The following is a 21313-nucleotide window of genomic DNA, read 5'->3' on the forward strand; positions in this document are numbered from 1 at the left end:
TACCACTACAAATTACCACAAGGATAATCATAATCATTTTTGCACTACAATGATAATTATCATTTTTATTATCATCACAACCATTACCAACATCAACATTATTATCATTAATACCACCACTATAGTTGCTTACACCATCATTATGTCGATGATCACCGTTGTTGTCATTGCCAAAACTACCACTATGACCAATGTCCTTGCCATCGACTACCTCCATCACAACCACAATTTTCACTACCTCGACAACCACTACTACGCTCGTCATTCCTATGCCACTAATATTGTCATTGTCACTATGATCGCCACAACTTTGACCACAACCACAATCTTCACTACCTCTACAACAATCACTACTTTTGTCATCATTATGTTTGCTAATATCGTTATTGTCATTGATGTCATGCTTTGACCAACACAATCAACTCGGCCACAACCACCACCTGCACCATCTCTGCTATGATTAGGATGAAGAGTTTAAAGAATAAAGTGAAAGAGGCTGAGGATTCAAAAAACGGCCACACACATAAGAAGCAACTGCTTACAAAATTTGCTTTGAAACCATTAATTAATCTAGTGGCATACAATGATATTTTAATAAACTATTATGAAAGAGGATTCATATATATATTATATGATCATTACAAAAACATTTTACACAATAGTCATATTTACACATTCCCATTATCTTCTGCTGATGAATCAGAAGCAGAGTCATCTAGTGTTGAATTTGATATAGTCTCCATTTGACTCCCACTCTCACTATCTGAAGTTCCTATTATCCTTTCTTCATGAGGGTGTTTTAAGAACCAATACATTACACTAGCTGTTAGTGTAAGGATCATCTTCTGATTCACCTGAAAATGTGTAACATCATTAGGAAAAAAATTCAGATAAAATGCACAAAGTAAGAATGAATATAAAGTTGTGATGATCACATTACAATGTGACACCGAATCACAATGATGTAGCCATATCGGGGTGCAACACAACCACATCGGACCGCATTTAGGTCAGATCAGGCTGCAACATAGCCGCATTAGACCGCATCGATTTCAAAAATATATTTTTGCTCACAAAATAATTCACACCACAGCGATCGCAATTCACATTGCAATGGTCACAATCACAGTGACCACAACCGCAACCACAATTTATGTTTTTTTTTAATAAAAATGTTACGTAATAATCTAAAAGGCCTACTACACGAGGCTCCTACCTAATGTGGTTTGGGAGGGTAGATATAGACGAGTCCACATCTGCTGCCCACTCCTTTGTGTCACTCCATATGTCAAGAGATATGATTGGCCATAAAAATATTCAATAAATTACAATTTTGATTTGAATAATTTTTTACAACCAATCATAGGTGATGGTACATGGAGTGGTCCAGATATACTCCCGATATTGACAACCTTACCTCAACAAACAGAGGGTCAATGTGAAGATGAGAAAGAGAGAAGGTTTGAAGCATAATTTCAAACTACCTCAGTGATGTCTTCAGGGAGCAAGAATATAGAACAACCAAGTTTTCTTGCAATGCTGATAATGTAGGTGGCATTCATCTTTTTCTCCTGATCTGTGTAATTTAAACCAAACAAACATGAAGTAAGCATGTATTCATACAAATTTATGTTCATATGATCAAACCACAAAACGTATGCAAATGAATGACATCATTTTCATGTTCACTCAATGTGGTAGAAATGAGATAAAATAAAGAATGTAGAAAACATGCAAAGAGTGAACCAAAACAACACACATATTACTGAATAATCATTTCAAACCATTACAAAAATCCAAAGCAATTTGAGTAATGTTACAGGGTTCAAGCAAAGGTACTAGTTCTTATTTACAGTTTGAAACAGGCATGCAATGCAAGGTCATTGAAAGAGTGAAAGGAAAATGTACCGGTTACTCCTTTCGTCACAAGACTCCAATTTACAGCTCTGGGTTGCACAGAACTCAGAAGTTCAAGGAAAAATATTCCATCTGATAAACTTTTGTCCTGAAATTTGAAACAAAAACAAGACAGAATTTCTCCGAGATTAAATTCCAAGACTACAAAATTTGTCTGATCAGGACATTGTTCAGAACCATGAGAGTGCTGTTTCTGTAAAACTTCGATTTTTTATAGGAAAGAAAGTATTCTTTTTATGGCTATGAAGACTAAATAAGCTTTAGATTGTGTATATATATATATATATAAGTATATGTGTATATATTCAATACCCGAAAACTATCCATGCGGCTTTGACTTCTTGAGCTGCTGACTTTGCTATTAGCCCATTGCAGAATATCAACATCGGTTATTTCCTTCCCGTGAGAGTGAAATCTCAGGTTCTTCAGCAGTTGCAGGATGTTGTACCGCATCAATTGCCACAAATAAGCTGAAGATAAAATCGGAAGTGTTCGGTTTAGACAATGTCAACAAATATTCTATAGAATGGATATGTGATCATTGAATTGACTGAAGTATGTTCGATATATCAATCGACTTACCACCTGGTAATAGTACATACTACATAGTTTATAGGTGAACATACCTAGTATTAACTTTTTATATCCTTGCACAATGTCATTTCCAGCAACATTTACCAGTGAAAATTTAAGTTGTTTCCCTATTTTCACAACTTGGTTGCAGTTCTCGACTTTTTTGAAGGGCATCTTGATCGGAGGCTTGTTCGCAATCTTCCAATTCACAATCCCAGGTGAAACTTTGTCAAGAGTCTCTAAAAGTACCCACCTGTAAAGAATCATAACCACCCCGATCAGAAGATATAAATCTCGAGAAAATAAAGCAAACTATCCCGAAATCGAGAATCTTGTCACTGCCATTCCTACTTGCTAGAATGATTTCAACATTGACTCACATCTATTGAGCAATTATTGAATTCTTAACTCACTAAAAAGAGTAAAAAGGTTGAATTCGTTACAGTTTAAAAGAAGTTTTTAATTGCATAGCAAATTTTAACAAAACCAGTTCATACTCAACCTATATAAGAGAAATGGTAAAAGGACGAGATGCTCTACCCGTTTCGAACATCCTCAATGACATTATTGATATATGTTGAATTTCCGAAGCTATTAATCCAGAGGCAAAATGCTCTCTCTTCTCTAGAGTCTTGGTTGTCGTCGGGCAATGTTTCAAGGAGAGAACTCTGTTTTGTTCGAGTTGGAAGTCCATTCCTATATGAAGGAAATTCAGAAATTGAGTTAGTTTGCATACATTTGAAAGTGAAACATATGTCATTGCTCAAGTCAAGAGAAAGATTATTATTACCTGTGTTGAAAAATATGAGCGACAAAAGCAAGGTTAAGATTTGGAGAACCTTCCACTATATCCCTTGCAGTTAAGTATCGCTTGCAACCCATCTTATCGGCATGTTCGAGAACTAACTTTGCTCGTTCAAAAGGATTTTTTACTACTAATGTGGACGGATTAGTGAATTCTGGTGCAAGAACATTTAGAAGGTGAGCATAAGCCTCTGCATCCTGCAGTTACAGAACCATACATGATCAAAAACTGCCTATTACACGAAATCCGTTTAGAAGCATCTATAACAATTCATACCTCATAATACTAGAAATGGTATATAGGAAAAGTGGAACAATGCATAAAGAATCTTCAAGAAATGTGTCTTTTGAAGACTACCAAATAACATAATTCATTTCGATTAATGTTCAACGCTACAATTTACTTGTTTCTTATTTACCATTTGATGAATAAGATATCAAACCATTTTCAGTTCATCATTACAAAAAGTTTTATGATAGCTGGAAACCGAGCTTGTGAAATTTCCAATCAATGAGCAAATTTTTATTCCAGATGCCAAGTGAACAAAACACACTTTGACATCAAATAGTACTGGTGGATAAAGAAAGCACTGTTCTTATAATCATCTAAAGCAAACGATATCGCTAATACATTTATTTCTAAAAAGTACTCGTTAGTCGTTACCTTAACATCGGAGGAGAAGTTTGTGACAATCTTCTTGTAACATGTTTTCTTCAAATGGAAATTCATCCACCTTAACAAAATCTTTTCTGGCGATAGACTCATCAACTCTTCCATATCCTGTTTTTTCATTACAGAAATATGAAGCCAGCATATATAACAAATGACGAAAATACAATGAGATCAAGAAAACAAGTTATTTACCTTACTATCACTGACTAACTCCACAAGCTGAGGAGTTTTCCTTAAGTTCAGGTCCGCCAATAATTGTATCTAATTTTGCACCACGATTAGAATGTCGAAAGTTTATCACAAAATAATTAATATGCACCAAAATGTTAAACCAAAATTACCTTAATGATCTGCGAAATCAACCCAAGCACCAGATGACGCTGAAATTACAACAAAAGAAATGAGATACCAACCCACAAAATGCACAAAAGAAAACAATATGTGAAACTCCTAAGAAAACTATAGGAGAAACAATTAACATAGACCTCGCTCTAAAACTAAAGTAAAATAGTATTCCGGTTCTTGATTAGTTATGAAACTTCTTACACGAAACTAGGCGAGGAAAAGAAAGGGAGAGCATGAATCTAGAGTTGGTCTGAATCTTCTTTGAGTTGAACTTACATTATCATAGAAAAGAAAATGTATATCAAATATGCGGAAAAAAACTAGTACTACAGACACAACAACTACATAGCCAAAAGGCATGTGCTAAGTCGAATATAATCATAAAATACTTCTGAGATTCACTATCATAGTATCCAATGTGTAACACTTACAGAGAGGTAGACAGGATTTGATCGTAAACACCATATAGCACGTTACGAAAATACATTAGCATATAGTAAGTGATAGTGCTACTTTAATATGCGAAAAATAGAAAGCCATATACAAACACACCCTTCCTTCAATGAAGTCTTGAGTACCAATGTTGACTACAGTACATCCAATTGCTTTAGCAGAGTTGAGGCAAAGTGTATGGTTTTCATTCCTTTCCCATGGATTTAGTAATCTTTTTGTATTGATTGCTCGTTCGTCAATAGTCCCCGGAACTGCCACGTTAATAAGCTTACTGCAACAACATGTAAATCTTTTCAAAAAGAAATGTTCAAAAACAATAACATAGGGAAATAAACGAAAATGTATCGTACCAAAGAAGAACGCCATCTTTTGCAATTTCAAAAAGGTCGTTGGTTGAAGGATCAATCGGAAGGTATTTCTTGAGAAACTCATCTTCGCCGAGATAGTTATTTATATGTGCAACATATGATGACTTCTCAGATTCACTTATTGTATGAAGCAATGTTGTTGTTGCAGCCTTAAGGAATGCTGAAGAGTTCTTTGCAGTACTTCCTGTTCTAGAACTTGCAAAAGTTTGTAGTTTCAAGTAAACCTGTCAACATTATAGCACTATTATTTGTTACCACTCATATTAAATTTTCACTTGGCTACAACTACTGAAATTGTTTCGTATATATTATGCATAAACTATTTTTCTACTTTCTGTATAAAAAGAGAGAGAACAAGATCAAAATTAAGCCCCCTTTGATGTTTAACTACTAAAGAAAAGCAATTGAAAGACTCTAAGTATGGTTACATTTCAACATGTTTTGCAGCCAGTAAAGTCAAAATATGATTGCCTCCTTCTTTCTTTCTTTTTCTCTTGTACTTTTACATACATAAGCAAGCAAAACTCCATTAAATCAACCATCTAATATTATATTTCCTCATATATATATATATATATATGATGCGGATGCGATGAGGTTGCATCGTTGCAGAGACCGCCAAAACAACAATATTGTGATCACAATTGCAATCTAGAACGTTGATACATATATATAAAAATAGGACGGGATGTCGGGATCCGTTTGCTCTAGGAGTAAATCTTATACAGTTGCTGTGTTTAACAACTATGTTATTGGTCATGTGTCTGGAGATCTGGAGAGATCAGAAAATAAATTAGAAAGAATAAAAGTGATTTGTTGTGGATAATGAATTTCTTAAAAGTAAAAAAAGATCCACTATCCATAAAAGAAAAAAAGTTGATAGCTGAAAAGGATGACATAAAATCCAGAAGATAAATTAAAATTTAAAACTCACCTTGAGAAACAATTCAAAATCAACTTCCTCATCTGTGTTCTGATACAAATCCTGAATATAAGAAGCTCTCTCTTCTTCATTCAGATTATCTCCAATAACTTTCAACCTTGACATCTTAGAAGCCAAGTCCCCAATGATAAGCCTCCCATTTTCTCTTCTCATGCTCATGAACTGCACCAACCATAATAAACAATAATCATCATGACCCATAAACCTCAATTACATCAACAACATCAAAAATCCAATCTTTGTAGACAAATCAACAAATAAAGTAAAACCCAAGATTCAAAAACTTTGCATGATTGTAGCAACTGCAACAACATGATTGTAACAAGTTGTAAACCATTTTTTCACTTACACTCATCTAAGACCAATGATCTTATTTTGATCCAAGGTGGTAAAATATTACTACAGCTAGAATAACAATGGGTCATTGATCTTATTTTGAAACAAATATTCAAAAGGGTAAGAACAAAGAACGATTTTGAAGTAACTTACTTGTGTTTTTAAGCTACGAAGCTCAACTTGAGTGAACTGGTTTTGAAGCAATGGATCTGAAACAAGAATGCCCCAATGACCAGACATATCTAAGAACCTGTGAGAGAAATGTTAAGGTTATGTCTATGTTGAAGAGGAAGAGAAAAAGATAGAAGATTTGAGTTAGTAGTATATATAAAAATTGATTTTTGTAAAAGTTAAGTTTATAGAAAAGTGGAAAGTGGAAAGTGGAAAGTGGTAGTAGGAGAGTGTCATTGAAGAAGGTGAGTAAGGCCTACATATTGGGACATGGAAGAGCTGTCATAGTTCAAAGTTGTTCTGTTAAGTGTGAGTGATAATTCAAATTGTTACAACTAGTTACAAGGTTTTAAATCAGGATGAACTTGAAAAATTGAAGGGAAAAAAACCGGTAGTTATGAACATGAAAGAGATTAGTTTCTTGTCGAGTTAAAGGCATACTCTTAATAGAGTTAAAAAAGATATTGTAAAATAAGGTAAAAATAACTAATTTGATTCATATTTAATATTTTCTAAAACCATTTTTTTGGTTTTTTTCACTTATTTAAAGTGATATATTTGGAAGACTAAAATAATATTTACTTAGTTTTTAATAACAAATGGTGACATTTCCAGAAATTGTCGTTATTTTTTATCATTTATTTTGTTTGTTGGATTTAAAAAATGAATGATTGAGATTGAATGTAACTGATATAAATTAACTTGAGTATAAATGAATTTAAATAGAATTTTCAAACAAATCTAACATATCCTATTGAAAATGGAGTTACTCATTTATGTTCCTCACCAACTTGGGATGGGGCCCTTCTTTGTTGCCGTTAAAAAAAGAGGTAGTTTCAAAGTTTCATCATAATGTAAGTATGTCCTTTGATTTATTTATAAGTTTTATAGGGTTAGTTTGATAAAACTAGTTTATAGTAGTATAAAGTTTGTAGTTGGTAATAAAGGGGGGTGGAAGCTTATACTTTGTAATTAATTGAAATATAAAAAATAACTAAAAGTATATCTAATATTTATTTAGTTATTTATTAGTTAAATAATTATTAATCGGAGTAATTAAACACATAAATATTTTAAAATAAAAACTTTTATTCATTTATTTTAATATTTCAGTTACATTGGTTATGCAATATTTTATTTACTTATTTCGAGATAATGTGAGACAACAAAAATAATATGGTTTTAGTTTGGAGTAATTAATGTAGTTATTTAAAAATTTGAAGAATGCAATTCAAAAACGAATTATTAAAAAGTTACTTTCATTTTCAAATATTACTTCAATTAGTTTAAAAGATAGAAGTTTCCTTCGATTTTTAGTTATCAAATGGCTCTAGTAGTATATTGACCAAGTTAAAAAGCTACAATTTACTTAAAAAAAAGTTACATTGTTGAGCAATTCCATAATCTCAAACTTGAAGTGTTAAACTTAAATCCTTTAACTCAGCAAACATGTGGGTTTTCTTAATAATATGCTTCTAACTTTTGAAGAAAAAATTTCAATACAGAGAGATATTCAATCATAATCAAATATATGGTAAGGGAAAAATATATTCACATGAAATATATCTGACTTAATAACATGGCTTTTGTTTCAAAGTATTCTTTTGAGAGTATTTTCAATCATTAATAATCATTTTTGTGGAGATGTTTTAAGAATTTGATTTTGATCATTTTATAGTATTATTTTTAAAATTGTGTACATTAATTATTATTTTATGAAAATATACTTACTAATTGGGTGGAAAGAGAAAGAGTTTATAACATCATTAATTGAGTGAAAAGATAATGAGTCTCAATAACAAAGAGTGACTCTAGAAAATACATCTAGCTATTGACAAATTTAACACTACTAATTATATCAACACAGTATTTTAATTCACATCAAACTACTTAAAAATGTCATATAGAAAAGATTATGTATATAACGAATATAATTGTGGTATTTAAGTACTTTAGTCTTTGAAACTTTTTTATTGCTAACAATGAGTTTTAAAATATTTGTAAGGAATGAAGTGCATGATCAATAAGAGATATTTATATGGGAATATATAAAGAAATAATGCAAAAGAGAAATTAATCATAATATTTATATGAATAAAACCCTTAAGATATAGATGAGAAAACTCCACACAAAAAAAAAGAGGAAGAAATAATATTCACTATGTTAGAGCATGAGAAGTGTAGAGTTGAAAGGAAATTTGACATACAACCTATAATATATAAGGAGATCACATGTCCCAAAATTTTGTGTCTATTGTGTCTCATTTCAATCAAAGAGTACCAATTAAATATAAAAAAACTCCTAAAAAATAGAAATAATTTACTTTTTATTACTTGATGGAATGTAATTGACTTAGGACAGGGAGATACGAATTTTTGAACATTGATCCTTGTTCTAATATCTCTACCTTGGTTTGAAAGTAAACCTTCAAGGGCAATCAAGTTTCTTAGGCACCAACCAAGGCCAAACATGCTTAACTTGACAACAAGAAGTGACTTCATAAAAATGTTTACAAGATTGTCAATAGTATGAATATTCTTCCCTCAATTTGATGAAGTGACACTTCACATAAATATGCTAGGTATTAATATGATATTTGTTACTTTTGGTCAAATATACAACATTTTAGCTATCACAAAACATAGTATGAATTAATATTTGTTACTTTTAATATTTGATGAGTATGATTCCTAGGAATCTAAAAGCCTTAATCCCTACTATTATATTCTTAATACTCATTTATCATTTTTTAAAATAGTCCTATCCCATAACCTAAGGGATCCACATTCCACCTAACTCACACTATTCTTGTTTAAAGTGGTTTTAAGGGGTGGTTTAGTAAAAGCATAAAACAATACAAAAATATAGGTGAAATAATGTTATCCCGTGAGTATCTCATGAAAACAAAGAACTCCATTAAACTTGGAAGAGAAGAGTGACAGCTAATAAACTATAACTTTAAATGCAAAAAAAGGAATAATCTATACACTATACGTGAAAAATACTGACAGATTAAAAAATGAACTTCGTAAGTAAAAATATGTAAAAAAGCTTAAGTGACAATGCACAAATATAACTATTTGATTTATTATTCTTATATACATGATGCTCATACCCATTAAGTTTTATTGAAATTATATAAACAAATCCTCCACTTTCGTTTCTACATAAACTATTGATAATTTATATTCTTCCATTAGAGTTAGTACCCATGCAAGAGTAATAAGTATAATATTTTAAATAACTGTAATGAAGTTAAAGAAAATATGGTATGTTGCAAAGACAAATCCAAATAATATAAGAGTATAAGAGTGATTTAAAAAACACATCCTTAAAATCGTTGATGTATTTTGTAACGAACCAAAAATAATGAAAAGACATTGATTCCTATACTATTTGAATTTATCTTCACAATATATCATATTTTGTTTAACTTAAGTACATTTATCACACGTTTTTTGATTAAAAGATTTCACTTACATCTCTTGTAAAGGTAGTCAGTGTAATGTATGTATATAATTTAGGGATGGTTTGTGTAGATACAAAAGAGTTTTGATTTGTATAATTTCACTAAAACTCAGAAAGTGCCGGTATAATTTACTATATATATATAGATGTATGATGTCTTATAATGAATATTAAAGAAATAGAAAATAGTTGTGAAGTAACCGTGTAAGAGTTAGCATATTCACTATTCATATATTAATAATTATTGACTTTTAAGTAACACTAATATATAAAACAGTTTACAAGTAATAAACTCTTAAAGAATTGAGAATAATGTACCTTTGATGTGAGTAGATAACTTATCTACTTAAATCACTTAAATATTGACACGTGACTTTTTACATTTTTCTCATTTTAATTTTTTTCATTTCCTCATTTTAGTATTTTATTTTATTCTAAAAAATTATGTTTATGAGCAAACAGAAAAGAAGAGTTTGCCATCTACTCACCATAAACAAAGGAGAGTACCACACCCACTATCTTGAGATGATAGAAGGACCTTATAATGTCACAACCTCAACTTGTCACTTCGCTCACCAGCTATTAAACACCTCAATTTTAATATGCGACCATTTTTTACTTATAAATTTATTTAGTGTGTCATGCACTCTTTAAGCTTAAATATCCCATGTATTATTTTATTTCTCTAAAGGGAACCTCCGCTACTTGAACTCATGACCTCGTGAATTTATAGGCATTAATTTCATTGGGTGGCTAACTTATGACTATATGTCTCTTAGATTATGGATTCAAGTCACAGAGGCTCCTCTTGAGAGAATAAAATATTGTAGGAGTATTAAACTTGAAGGGTTGCATATTCAGTAAATTTATGGGTCAAAAGGGACCGCATGTCAAGGATGTGATGTTATAATCATCTCGTCCACCCAGAAACAAAGGAGAGTAGCACTCACTATCATGTCACAACTTCATGGCCATCGGGAGATAAATTTCAATTTAATTGTGACATGGCACTGGGTGCTACTCTCCTTTGTTTCTGGGTAAGTCAACGGTGGCTGATGGACGGCGGGACGAAGGTGGCAGTTTGAGGTTGAGGTTGTGACATTATGAGGTCCTTGGGTCTTCTCATGAGAATGTGTGTGCTACTCTCCTTTGTACTTGGTGAGTAGATGACAAACTTTTTTTTTCCTTGTATTTGTTCAGAAACATAATTTTCATAATATAAAAATACTAAAATGAGCAAATGAAAAAATTAAAAGGAGATAATGGAAAGAGATACATGTTAACATTTAAGTAATTAGTGTAAAGAAATATTATTCTGCAAAGAAATTAGTGTTTTCTATAAACAATGGCAAACATAACATATGTCTATTATTGCAATATCGAAATTGTTTTAGAGGGATTCATCTATGGATATTGTGGCATTTATATGTAAGTAAGGAAGTGTTAGTGAATCTACATTTTTATTACTATTACACATAAGATAAATTTATAAAAAGGAATTGAACTTCTTTATTAAATAATAGATAAAATATTGGTTTTATTAAATTTATAAGAACGTTTTTGAGGGTAGTGATTTTTTAAAATAAACCAAGAGATAAAATTCTCAAAAAATTGTAATTGCCATATTATTCTCAATAGACAAATTTTGAAATAAATGAAGATTTAGTGGATAATAACTTTATATATATATATAATATATATTATTAAAAGAGATCAAATCGAGCTAAAAAAACTCCCCAACTCCCTTTTCTAATACTAGTGTTTTTACTAGCATCTATCATCTTTGTCAACTTACATATTTAATTCAATAAATTTAATATAATTGAATATATAGACAAAAATATAAAACTTATATCAATTTAATATTGTGATATTGACTTAAAATAATAAAATATATAGAACTTATATTGGGTGATACTAATAAATTTAGTTTTAGATAGATAATAGTTTGAGTCTATTTATTTAATATTTTACTCAATTTATATGGTGTATGATATAAGTTAGAAATATAATGTATTAGTAATGATAAATTAGGACAATACAAAATTAAGTCCTATAACAACCAATACAATTTATAATAACTAGCAATTTAACATACATTATTATCCATATGAACTTGTTCCATCCCACTTCAGAAATGACATGTCATAATCGAGCAATACTTATTCATTGAAGTTGGACAAGATGAATCTGCCCCAACTCTCTCGGGCCCCAACCGGACAATCTCATATCTGGATGGATGCTCTGTAGATCGGATGGTGGCGACAAAATAGCACAGGACCACTTCTGACGGCTTACTACTATGGCACATGCACAAGACTATCACATCGTTTGAATAGCACAAACATCTATTATAAACTGCATGTTACTACATGCTACAATACTTTCAGCCAAACGATAAAATGGACCTACCAGAGCTGCTTGACATAGGAAAAACAACTTGTGCATGTCTGAAGTAGGTCCGACAAGGCCTGTCGGTCAACTAGGCCTAATGGATCTACAAGGGAATATTTCTCTCACCTTTCCATTATAAATGAGGGACTCCCCCATAAGGAAATTTACTTATGCTTATTCATTTACTCACTTACTCTTTATCTCTTGCTATTATTCTCTAACTCTTAAAATGTATATCTTTTTCATATACTGACTTGATCATCGAAGAACATTTTCAGATACTTCATCCAACACTCTCAAGCATTTCTAAGGCGATAGTAGAAGATTTGATATGAGCTACCGTACATTCAGACCCCACCTTCTCAAGACTAAAGAACAAAACTTATATTTTTTTGTAATTCAATGCAAAAAAATTATTATAGCTTAATGCTCACATAAATAGGAGAAGTATAGATATAGACTATAAAAATTTAAAAATTATATATATAACTTATTATGAGATATAATAATATATTTAACTTTTTTTAGAGAAATAATAGAATCTGAAGTAAGATGGAAATATAATTTTTAATCGTAGAATAGAGATAATATATTAATTTCATTTATAATAGTATAAAGATATGGTCATAGATAAAATAGTATGGAAGATATATTATGGTATTCTTTTTTTTAGTTATTATATTATGATATTCTTTCAGTTGCCAATGATTGAATATCACATTCATATATATGGTCTAAAGTCTAAACAATTGATATGTTACCTCTAAAGCAGATATTTGATGCACACAAAATTGATGTTATCTGACAATTTGTTTAACCAAACATATGAGATATACATAATTTCGTGTCCCAACTTAGTCTATTTTAGTAATAACATGGGAAAAAACAGTGCCAAATTAGATCACGATCCTTTAAGTGTTAACCACAATATTTACTTACTGTGATTCTGTGAGTGTAAAGATTTATACGCAATTATTATACCATTTATCATTTATTTGGTTTACTTTTTTTTTTTAAATTAACGATGATTACATATAAATAGTCGGTATACATTTTTTCTCAAATATAATTAAACAACTGCAGATATCTATTGGAATTCAACCTTTCAAGATAACCCAAGACATGTTTGTAATATCTTGATATCTAGTTAGAGTTTTTTTCACTTTCATTTAAATATAGTTTTAAATAAAGGAATTAAAGAATAAAATGGAATAAGCATGCTCTTAACTTTGTAACTCTAAACAATCTTTAATTTACATATTTCATAGACTTATCCAATGGAACTTGTGTGCATAACAATAAGTTTCGGGCCTCAAAACATTAGTTTTATGAGTCTTTCATTCTTCTAAACTTTTTTATTCCTCCTCATATATCCAATATGGGATTTTACACTTGAATAAACTCAACAATTTATATGCTTAAAGTAACTCATTACCCATACAAGCATAGTTGTGAAGCACTATTATGAAAAGGACTACTCACGTGGGTTACTCAACTTTTTCTAATTGGGGTTTAGCCATCATACCTAGTGATCAAAAGGGGTTGGCTATCACTATTATTCCACGCCCACAAATCAAAAGCAGGTGCAATATCTCCATTTATCATTTTGGGCAAATTCTCATGTCTTATTCGTTTTAAAATGGATTTACAGGCTCGTCTGTCAGTATAGATAAATAATTAAAAATTCATAAAATAAAAATTAAAAAATTAAATAGAGAAATTGAAAAGGTAAAAAAATTTAAACAATTTGTATTATATTACTTTTTTAGTGATTAAATTACATTATATGAATTTTATTTTTTATAAAATATTATACCTACGGATTGCCTCTATTATACATGAGCTTGATAATTAAAATGAGTAAATTTGTATGTTATGTTCGGAAAAAAATTATAAACTATATAGGCGGGCTGGCAGATATTACTCACTTTGTCATCATAGAAAAAACGAAAAAGGTATCATATACCATTTAGAAGGGGAAAAAACTCCTACAACACTACCTAGAGGTAACTCTCAATTTGTGATTATAGAAAAATCACTACCCGCAGCATGGGTGGCCCCAAATAAAAATCCAAAATGTGAGACTAATCAAGATTTAAGGTATGGTTCAAAATCCTACATGTGGTGTGCAAGATTATGTAACTTTTATTAGTTCATATAATCTTTTCAATCTATTTTTTCCTTTGCTAAAAGGCAATAATACAAGAGGGGCATGGTGTCACATTTTCTAGGAAGAAAAAGGTAACACTTTTGATAATATACTATAAATAATTGAGAGAATAGTAGAAGTCTTTGCTGTTTTTGCTTCCACTCTTCACAACAATATGAATCATTGTTAAGGTCCACATTGTTTAGGTATATACCCTAATATTGTAAGTATCAAACAGTTTTCATTACCCTATGTATCACAATGGGCCCTTCCAACACATGGTTTTCATTTAACACTATTGCTAACTGCAAGATTTATCATTGTTTGCTGATTTGGAGTACCATTGGGTTTGATCTCATTTATCATTAAAGAGTCATCATTGATTTGGTATTCACATGCACATCTCTTTAGCCATAAGGTGCGAATTGTAATGTAGTTTGAGAATTTGTTTGATAAAGGTAAAATGTAGACTCAAGAAGGTGATGATATGATTGCCAAAAAATGGGTAAAAATTGTAACATCTTAGCCTTGACATGCGACCCATCGATCCATGAAATTATTGAGTGTGCTATCTATTAAGCTTAAATATCATCTGCAGTGTTTTTTTTAATATCACACCTCAGCCTTGACATGAGACCCTTCGGGCCCATGAATTTACTAAGCGTGACACAAATTAAACTTAAATACCCCTGCAATATTTTATCCCCTAAAGGGAGTCTCTACGACTCGAACTCATGACATCAATGACTTATAGTCATAAATTTCATTAAGTCGCTACCACTAAGGTAGTGATGCAACACCATGAAAATTCGATATATTTTATTAATTATTTATTTTTAATAAAAAATAATTTTAGAAATTAATCGGTAATGAATTAGGCTAAACAGCAGTTGAGTGTTAGTCTTGTGTTGAGAATTCCTATTTTATGGTAAAATTTCGTAATTTTCTGTAAAAGAAAGTTTTTGGACTGCTGTCGGGCCCAAATTCGTCTGAATTCGACCCAATGACGTGTTTTTGAATTTCGTAGGTCGGAATCGAATTCCGATTGCGCCATTGGCTTCAAAATATTAATTAGAGTTAGGATAGATATCAAGTTTGTCCAAAACGCATTTCTAAATATTTTTCACTCTGAATTCAGCATTTCGAAATTGTAATCGTAATCAGAAGATTTTAACATCCAGCCGAGTATTAGCCGATAATACTCGGACATGGTCTCATCGCGAATGTTTCACTGAAAAAGTCACATCATGTTTCCGAGTGAAACTTGCTGGGCAAACATGCAAAAATACTCATCTTTTATACTAAATCCCTCAAACCCTTCACTTAGCCATTGCATCATTAATCTTGGAAACCCTTGGTTTGTATCCATAAATCATATTCAATTTTCACTAACTCTGATTTATTTCACTTAAAAGAGTCATAAAAACTCTTGAAACCCTTGACTTGCTTCTCAAAAAACTGAACCATGGCACTTTAAAAAGAGTTCACCCCCTTGAGAAACCATTGGCTCTACATTGCATTGCATTTCTTCTTCCTTTGGATTTTCTCAAGAACACTAAGGTAAATCATCATGCTTATTCTTCATCTTTTAGAAAATCTAGTCGTTCATTATTTACGATATTTGAGTATGATGTTTATGCATATGTTACGAACATTTTCAATCGTCAACATTTTCTAAAAAATCTTTCTATCTCTTGTTATACGCAAGGACGTGAAAAATGAGTTTTCGTGAATCTAGAAATTGTTGTTTTGAAACCATGAAATCTTGTTGTTCATGGGGCTATTTTAGTGTTTAAAAATATGCATATTTTTTATGATGATGATGATTTTGAAATCAAAGAATATTTCGAATCGAAATGTCATTTTGATCATGAGATCAATCATTGTAAAAAGGTGTTGAAATGATCATGAATCGATAGGAATTGAGAACAAAACTTTCAAGGATAAATGATGGTTCAAGAATATGAATCTTGGAACGGATGGATGAAAGTTTTCGATGTCTTCAGTGTAGAGTTAGTAGGAAAACGATTTGACTCGCGAATCGTTTATTGGTTTTCGTGTTTAGTTTCAAGGCGTTCGAAGTCGGACAACATACGCATTCACGGAAGGGAAATAATCCGCTCTGCAACCCGAGGTGAGAGAGAATACATCTGACATAGTGGTGTCCGAATATGACACCCGAATCTCCCAACCACCTCAAAAGTTGGGAGTTATTTCTGTTTTTGTTAGAAACTCGTACTTAACCAAATGATTTCGTGTCTGGATTAAGTACGAATATTTCTTTAGGAGGTATGCCCCAGGATAGTATAAAATATCAAGTATTGTGGTTGTTATCCATGAATGAACGCCACTTGAGAAACTAAAACGCGTAGGGATCGAAAACAGCAGTGGTATTCATTTTTAATCATATATAAATTATCTCCAATATGTCTATGAGTTTTAGGTATGTTTTTATCAAACAATTATTGCACGAAAATGATATATCATCGTATAAATCTTTGTATTTCATAAGAAAAATAACATTATTTATTATTAATTGATTTACCAACAATATATATTAATTTCTTATGGTGTAGAAGAATTTAGTATGATGATAAATCTCTACTCATTATTCTAACATGCAACATCTTTATTATATAGGCTAGATCTGTAAACTAAAGGAATGATATTAATGCGTTTCTTTATCAAAATATGGTTACTTGTGAGGTGTTTCCTTGGGAATCATATACCCTACTTAATGTAAATCCAATCACCAAAAGAAGAATAAAGAGCAATAGAGTTAAAAAAATTCTTTACTCTCTTTTTCTTTCTCTATTTGCTTTTATTTTTCACTCTCTTTTTCTTTTCCAATATTTTCACTCATCTCTTCTTACCTTTCATTTTCTTTTTATTTATTTTTTCTCAATTCTTTTTCTCTTATTTCTTTCTCTTTCAATTTTATTTTTACTTTTCTAAATTATGTCTCAATCTTTTCTTATCCTAATACACCTTTCATGGAGACAAAGGTGGTGATATAGAACAACTAAGGATTTGTTTGATTCTCCATCATGATTGGATTGGAGTTGAAATTAGAAGAATTCATCCGATTCTCTTGGAATTGTGCCTTCTATTTCCATTAGACTCATATTTTCCATGAGAAGATCTTGCCATTTATCACAATAAAGATGCCAATAATAACATGGATAAAAGGACCTCACCACTCACTTCATCTGTTTACACTCAAATGATGTTTTTCCTTGTGTTATATCACACAAAAATGAGGATTTTTTTATCTATAGTTTATTATCTCTTACCTTTTACCATTAAAATTACTTTCTTTAGGCTCTTAATTGAGCAACAATTAATAATGGAATAGATTTCAGCCACAATTATATGATGAGAAAACATATTGCAAATAAAACAATTTTGACACTAGAAGAGCAAGTATTGTCTATTTGGGTAGGCGGATATAACTTCAACAGCGTAGGCGTGAAAAAGTGTTGTTGAAAATGATATAGTAACAACGCTTTCTTATATGGTATTGTTGTTTGGATACGATATTTACATATCTGAAAAATTAAGGGTGGAGTTATGTGTCTCTTTGTTTGTTGTTTGTTTGCACATCTGTCAAGGATAACGGTAGCGATTTTCTTTTCATTTGAATCTATATATGTTGTGGTTCACACTGAGAATTCTATTTCCATTTCTTTTTTCAAGTGTTGTTATGTTTCAGTATGTACTATTTTTCTTTTCTCCATATTTTTCTTCCCTTCTGATCCAAGTAAAGACTTTGCTTATGATCCAAGAAAATAAAATGTATTATTTTTGTTGCTTTGTTTTTATTTCTTCAAAATGTTATAGACTTATATAGTACAAAATGTATAGTGAAACATATTTGTGTTTTCTTTTTATATTTGTCTAATTAGTCATTGTATGCTTTTATAATTAGTCAATGCACCCAAAAAGAAGAAGATAAGAGGAAGAAAAAATAAAGAAATCGAAAAGAAACCGAAGATAGGAGGCAAAAAGAAAAATGGAAGTTTTGTTATAAAAAAATAGAAAAAAAAATGTTCCTACAAAACAATGTGTATGTCAATTTTGTTTAATTTACTGGATTTGAATGTTTATTTATATCTCTATGTCTAGCTAATTTTTTTAATTTTTGTTCTTGTAGTTATTCTTAACGGCTATAGGAGACGATGATCGAGACTATGTGAAATTTGTTAATTCTACTATGCACATGGGGATGATTTATTCGACTGAATAATTGTTGTTAATTTCTTTTTTGCTATTTGTCTTTTGGATGGTTAATTGTGTAAACTACATGAACATTTGTATTTGTCGTTTGGATGAATAATTATATTTTGCTACTGCGATCGAACTGAATAATGTATTTTGGCAACATATATATCACTGTATAAACAACAACACAAGTATTACAACTTCAATAACACTCATTCAAGAATGTGTTGTTAATTAACATTTATTCAATAGCGCATGATTAAAGGAGCGATGTTGATATGTTATAATGATTCTCCTCCTAGATGTTTAACATTGCTCTTTTAAGGGTATGCTATTGATATTTTATGACGATGAACGATTATAAGTTGAGGATGTTTGTTAAAATGGTAGAATCATGCATGAAAATAAAAACAATCAAAGAAGGTGGAAGACATAAGCGGAAGCACATAATTATTGTTCTGATACCATGTTAAAGTGGTAGAGCCATGCATGAATCTTGATAAAACAAGAAAGAAAGAATGAGAATTTCATTCATTGAATTGAATTGAATGAATGAATGAATTGATTGAACAAGAAGTGAGCCAATATGACTTATTTATACAAGAGAAATGAAGAAAAGAAAGTTTGTAAAACAAGTAACTAACATAAACCTAACTTGTTAATTCCTAACTTCCTAACCAACTATCATCTTCCAAAAAAATAACCTTCAATATATCTTTAATAATGTTTAACAATGTTCACTTAAGGGTGCGCTGTAGATATTTTATGATATGAGCTATCAAAAGTTGGAAATGCTTAACGGCGTTCCTTTAAGGATGCGTTGTTGATATGACATATCAATAGCGATTGCTTAAATATGCATTGTTGATTTGTTATGATGTTTTAAATATCTAAAGTTGATTCACTTCCCTCTAAACTCTCAAACTTCTGTGAAAAGAAAATCTTATACGCAGAAAACCTCATTCACTCATAAAATAGACAACTAACTCAAAAAACTTCATCAATGACTTCTCAAAGTGGTGATAATGATTCTCACAGTGGTGACGAATCTACATCGATCGACTCCAAAGACAAGGAACTTGTTGTTCATAAACGAACTCCCCATGGAATGACTTCAATGAAGCATGTTATCCGTGCAAGAAGTAAGGGTGACAATACATTAGTAAGCTACATTAGGGTCATAGTTAGACAGATTGTGCCTATAACATTCAACAAATGAACAGATATTAGGTTGAATGCCTTGAAGGATCATATCTGAAATGAAATAAGTAAGTTTATATTTCAGTGTGTGTTTTTATATTTTCATGTAATAATGTATATATGTTTTCATGCAATGTATATGTGTTTTTGTATATTCATGCCATGTATGTAAAACTTGTATTGCTCTAGGAATCAATTGGTTTATACATTAGATAATATTAAACTTGTATTGCTCCATGAATCAATTTCATCACCAAGAAATAAATTTTAAGTAGTAATTAAAAATTAGAAAGTTCATTATATTTACATACAAAGTACAAACTTTAGGACATTTCCTTAAACACATTTCCTAATTATACTTTTTTTTGGTACATTAACACTTTTCCTAATTATACTTTTTTTTGGGTACATTAACACTTTTCCTAATCATAGTGTCAATATATAAATATTAAACTTTTACTTCAGAAATAAAGTTAAATATACTATAATTAATAATATGTTTGTGTGGCCAGAGTTCTTTGCTCTGACATTTTTGTTGTGTTCTCGGTGTATATGCCCATAACACAACGTTCATCATATCTCATCCTCACATTCCAAACCCCAAACTAAACAACAACAACATCAACATGTATCACACACTCGTTTTCACAATTCACACTCCAGAAGAAAACAAAACACTTTTTATATCAAAATATAATAAAACTAAACTTTTTTATCATATTGCAATGTATGTTTAATGAAAACAATTTATCAATTTTGATACTACCGAAAGAGTATTGTAATATTATATCTTCTTATCACATCTTACTCATAAGAAATATAAGAAAGTGACACATGATATTTGTAAACAAATTACTAACAAATAAAGTATCAATTTATGACATATATTACTATCTTATGTATAGAAGAATAATTAAGAAGATTAGTAGAATGATGTATCATTTTTCTTTTATCAATGAACATTTATTTTATGTTGAATGACTTATCATCCCAACAAGTATAACTCATTTTGGCTTTTCGAGATGTGTGTGACCTTATAACATTATATCAACATCTTATTATTACATATCAAGAAAATTAATTATGTTCGTAATATAAATGAATAATAAATAATACATTAACAGTTATAAATTATTATATTGTCAGTGCATATTATACTATTAATTAAATTTATTTGAGTTTAAAATCTATACATTGTCAACCTATTATCCACCGTTAATTTGTATTATTCTTATTAAGAGTTAATGATAATTAACATATAAGTGGAAAAACATTTATTCTATCAAATATATATATA

The 21313-nt window shown here is 30.5% G+C and overlaps 1 protein-coding gene across 1 annotated transcript; it reads right to left on the reverse strand.

Annotated features, from left to right (window-relative positions):
* LOC109361240 (fimbrin-2-like) lies at window positions 536–6936 on the reverse strand. Its single transcript, XM_019606629.1, has 15 exons — window positions 6844–6936; window positions 6566–6662; window positions 6068–6238; window positions 5116–5357; window positions 4865–5036; window positions 4309–4347; window positions 4160–4228; window positions 3959–4075; window positions 3281–3492; window positions 3031–3186; window positions 2544–2743; window positions 2230–2387; window positions 1909–2005; window positions 1485–1576; window positions 536–854 (listed from the first exon to the last, which is right to left on the reverse strand). Exons 1-15 carry the CDS (start codon window positions 6867–6869, stop codon window positions 669–671), a joined length of 2034 nt encoding a protein of 677 aa, XP_019462174.1. The 5' UTR covers window positions 6870–6936; the 3' UTR covers window positions 536–668.

Source organism: Lupinus angustifolius, chromosome LG11 (genome assembly GCF_001865875.1).
Source record: "Lupinus angustifolius cultivar Tanjil chromosome LG11, LupAngTanjil_v1.0, whole genome shotgun sequence".
Classification (NCBI taxonomy): Eukaryota; Viridiplantae; Streptophyta; class Magnoliopsida; order Fabales; family Fabaceae; genus Lupinus; species Lupinus angustifolius.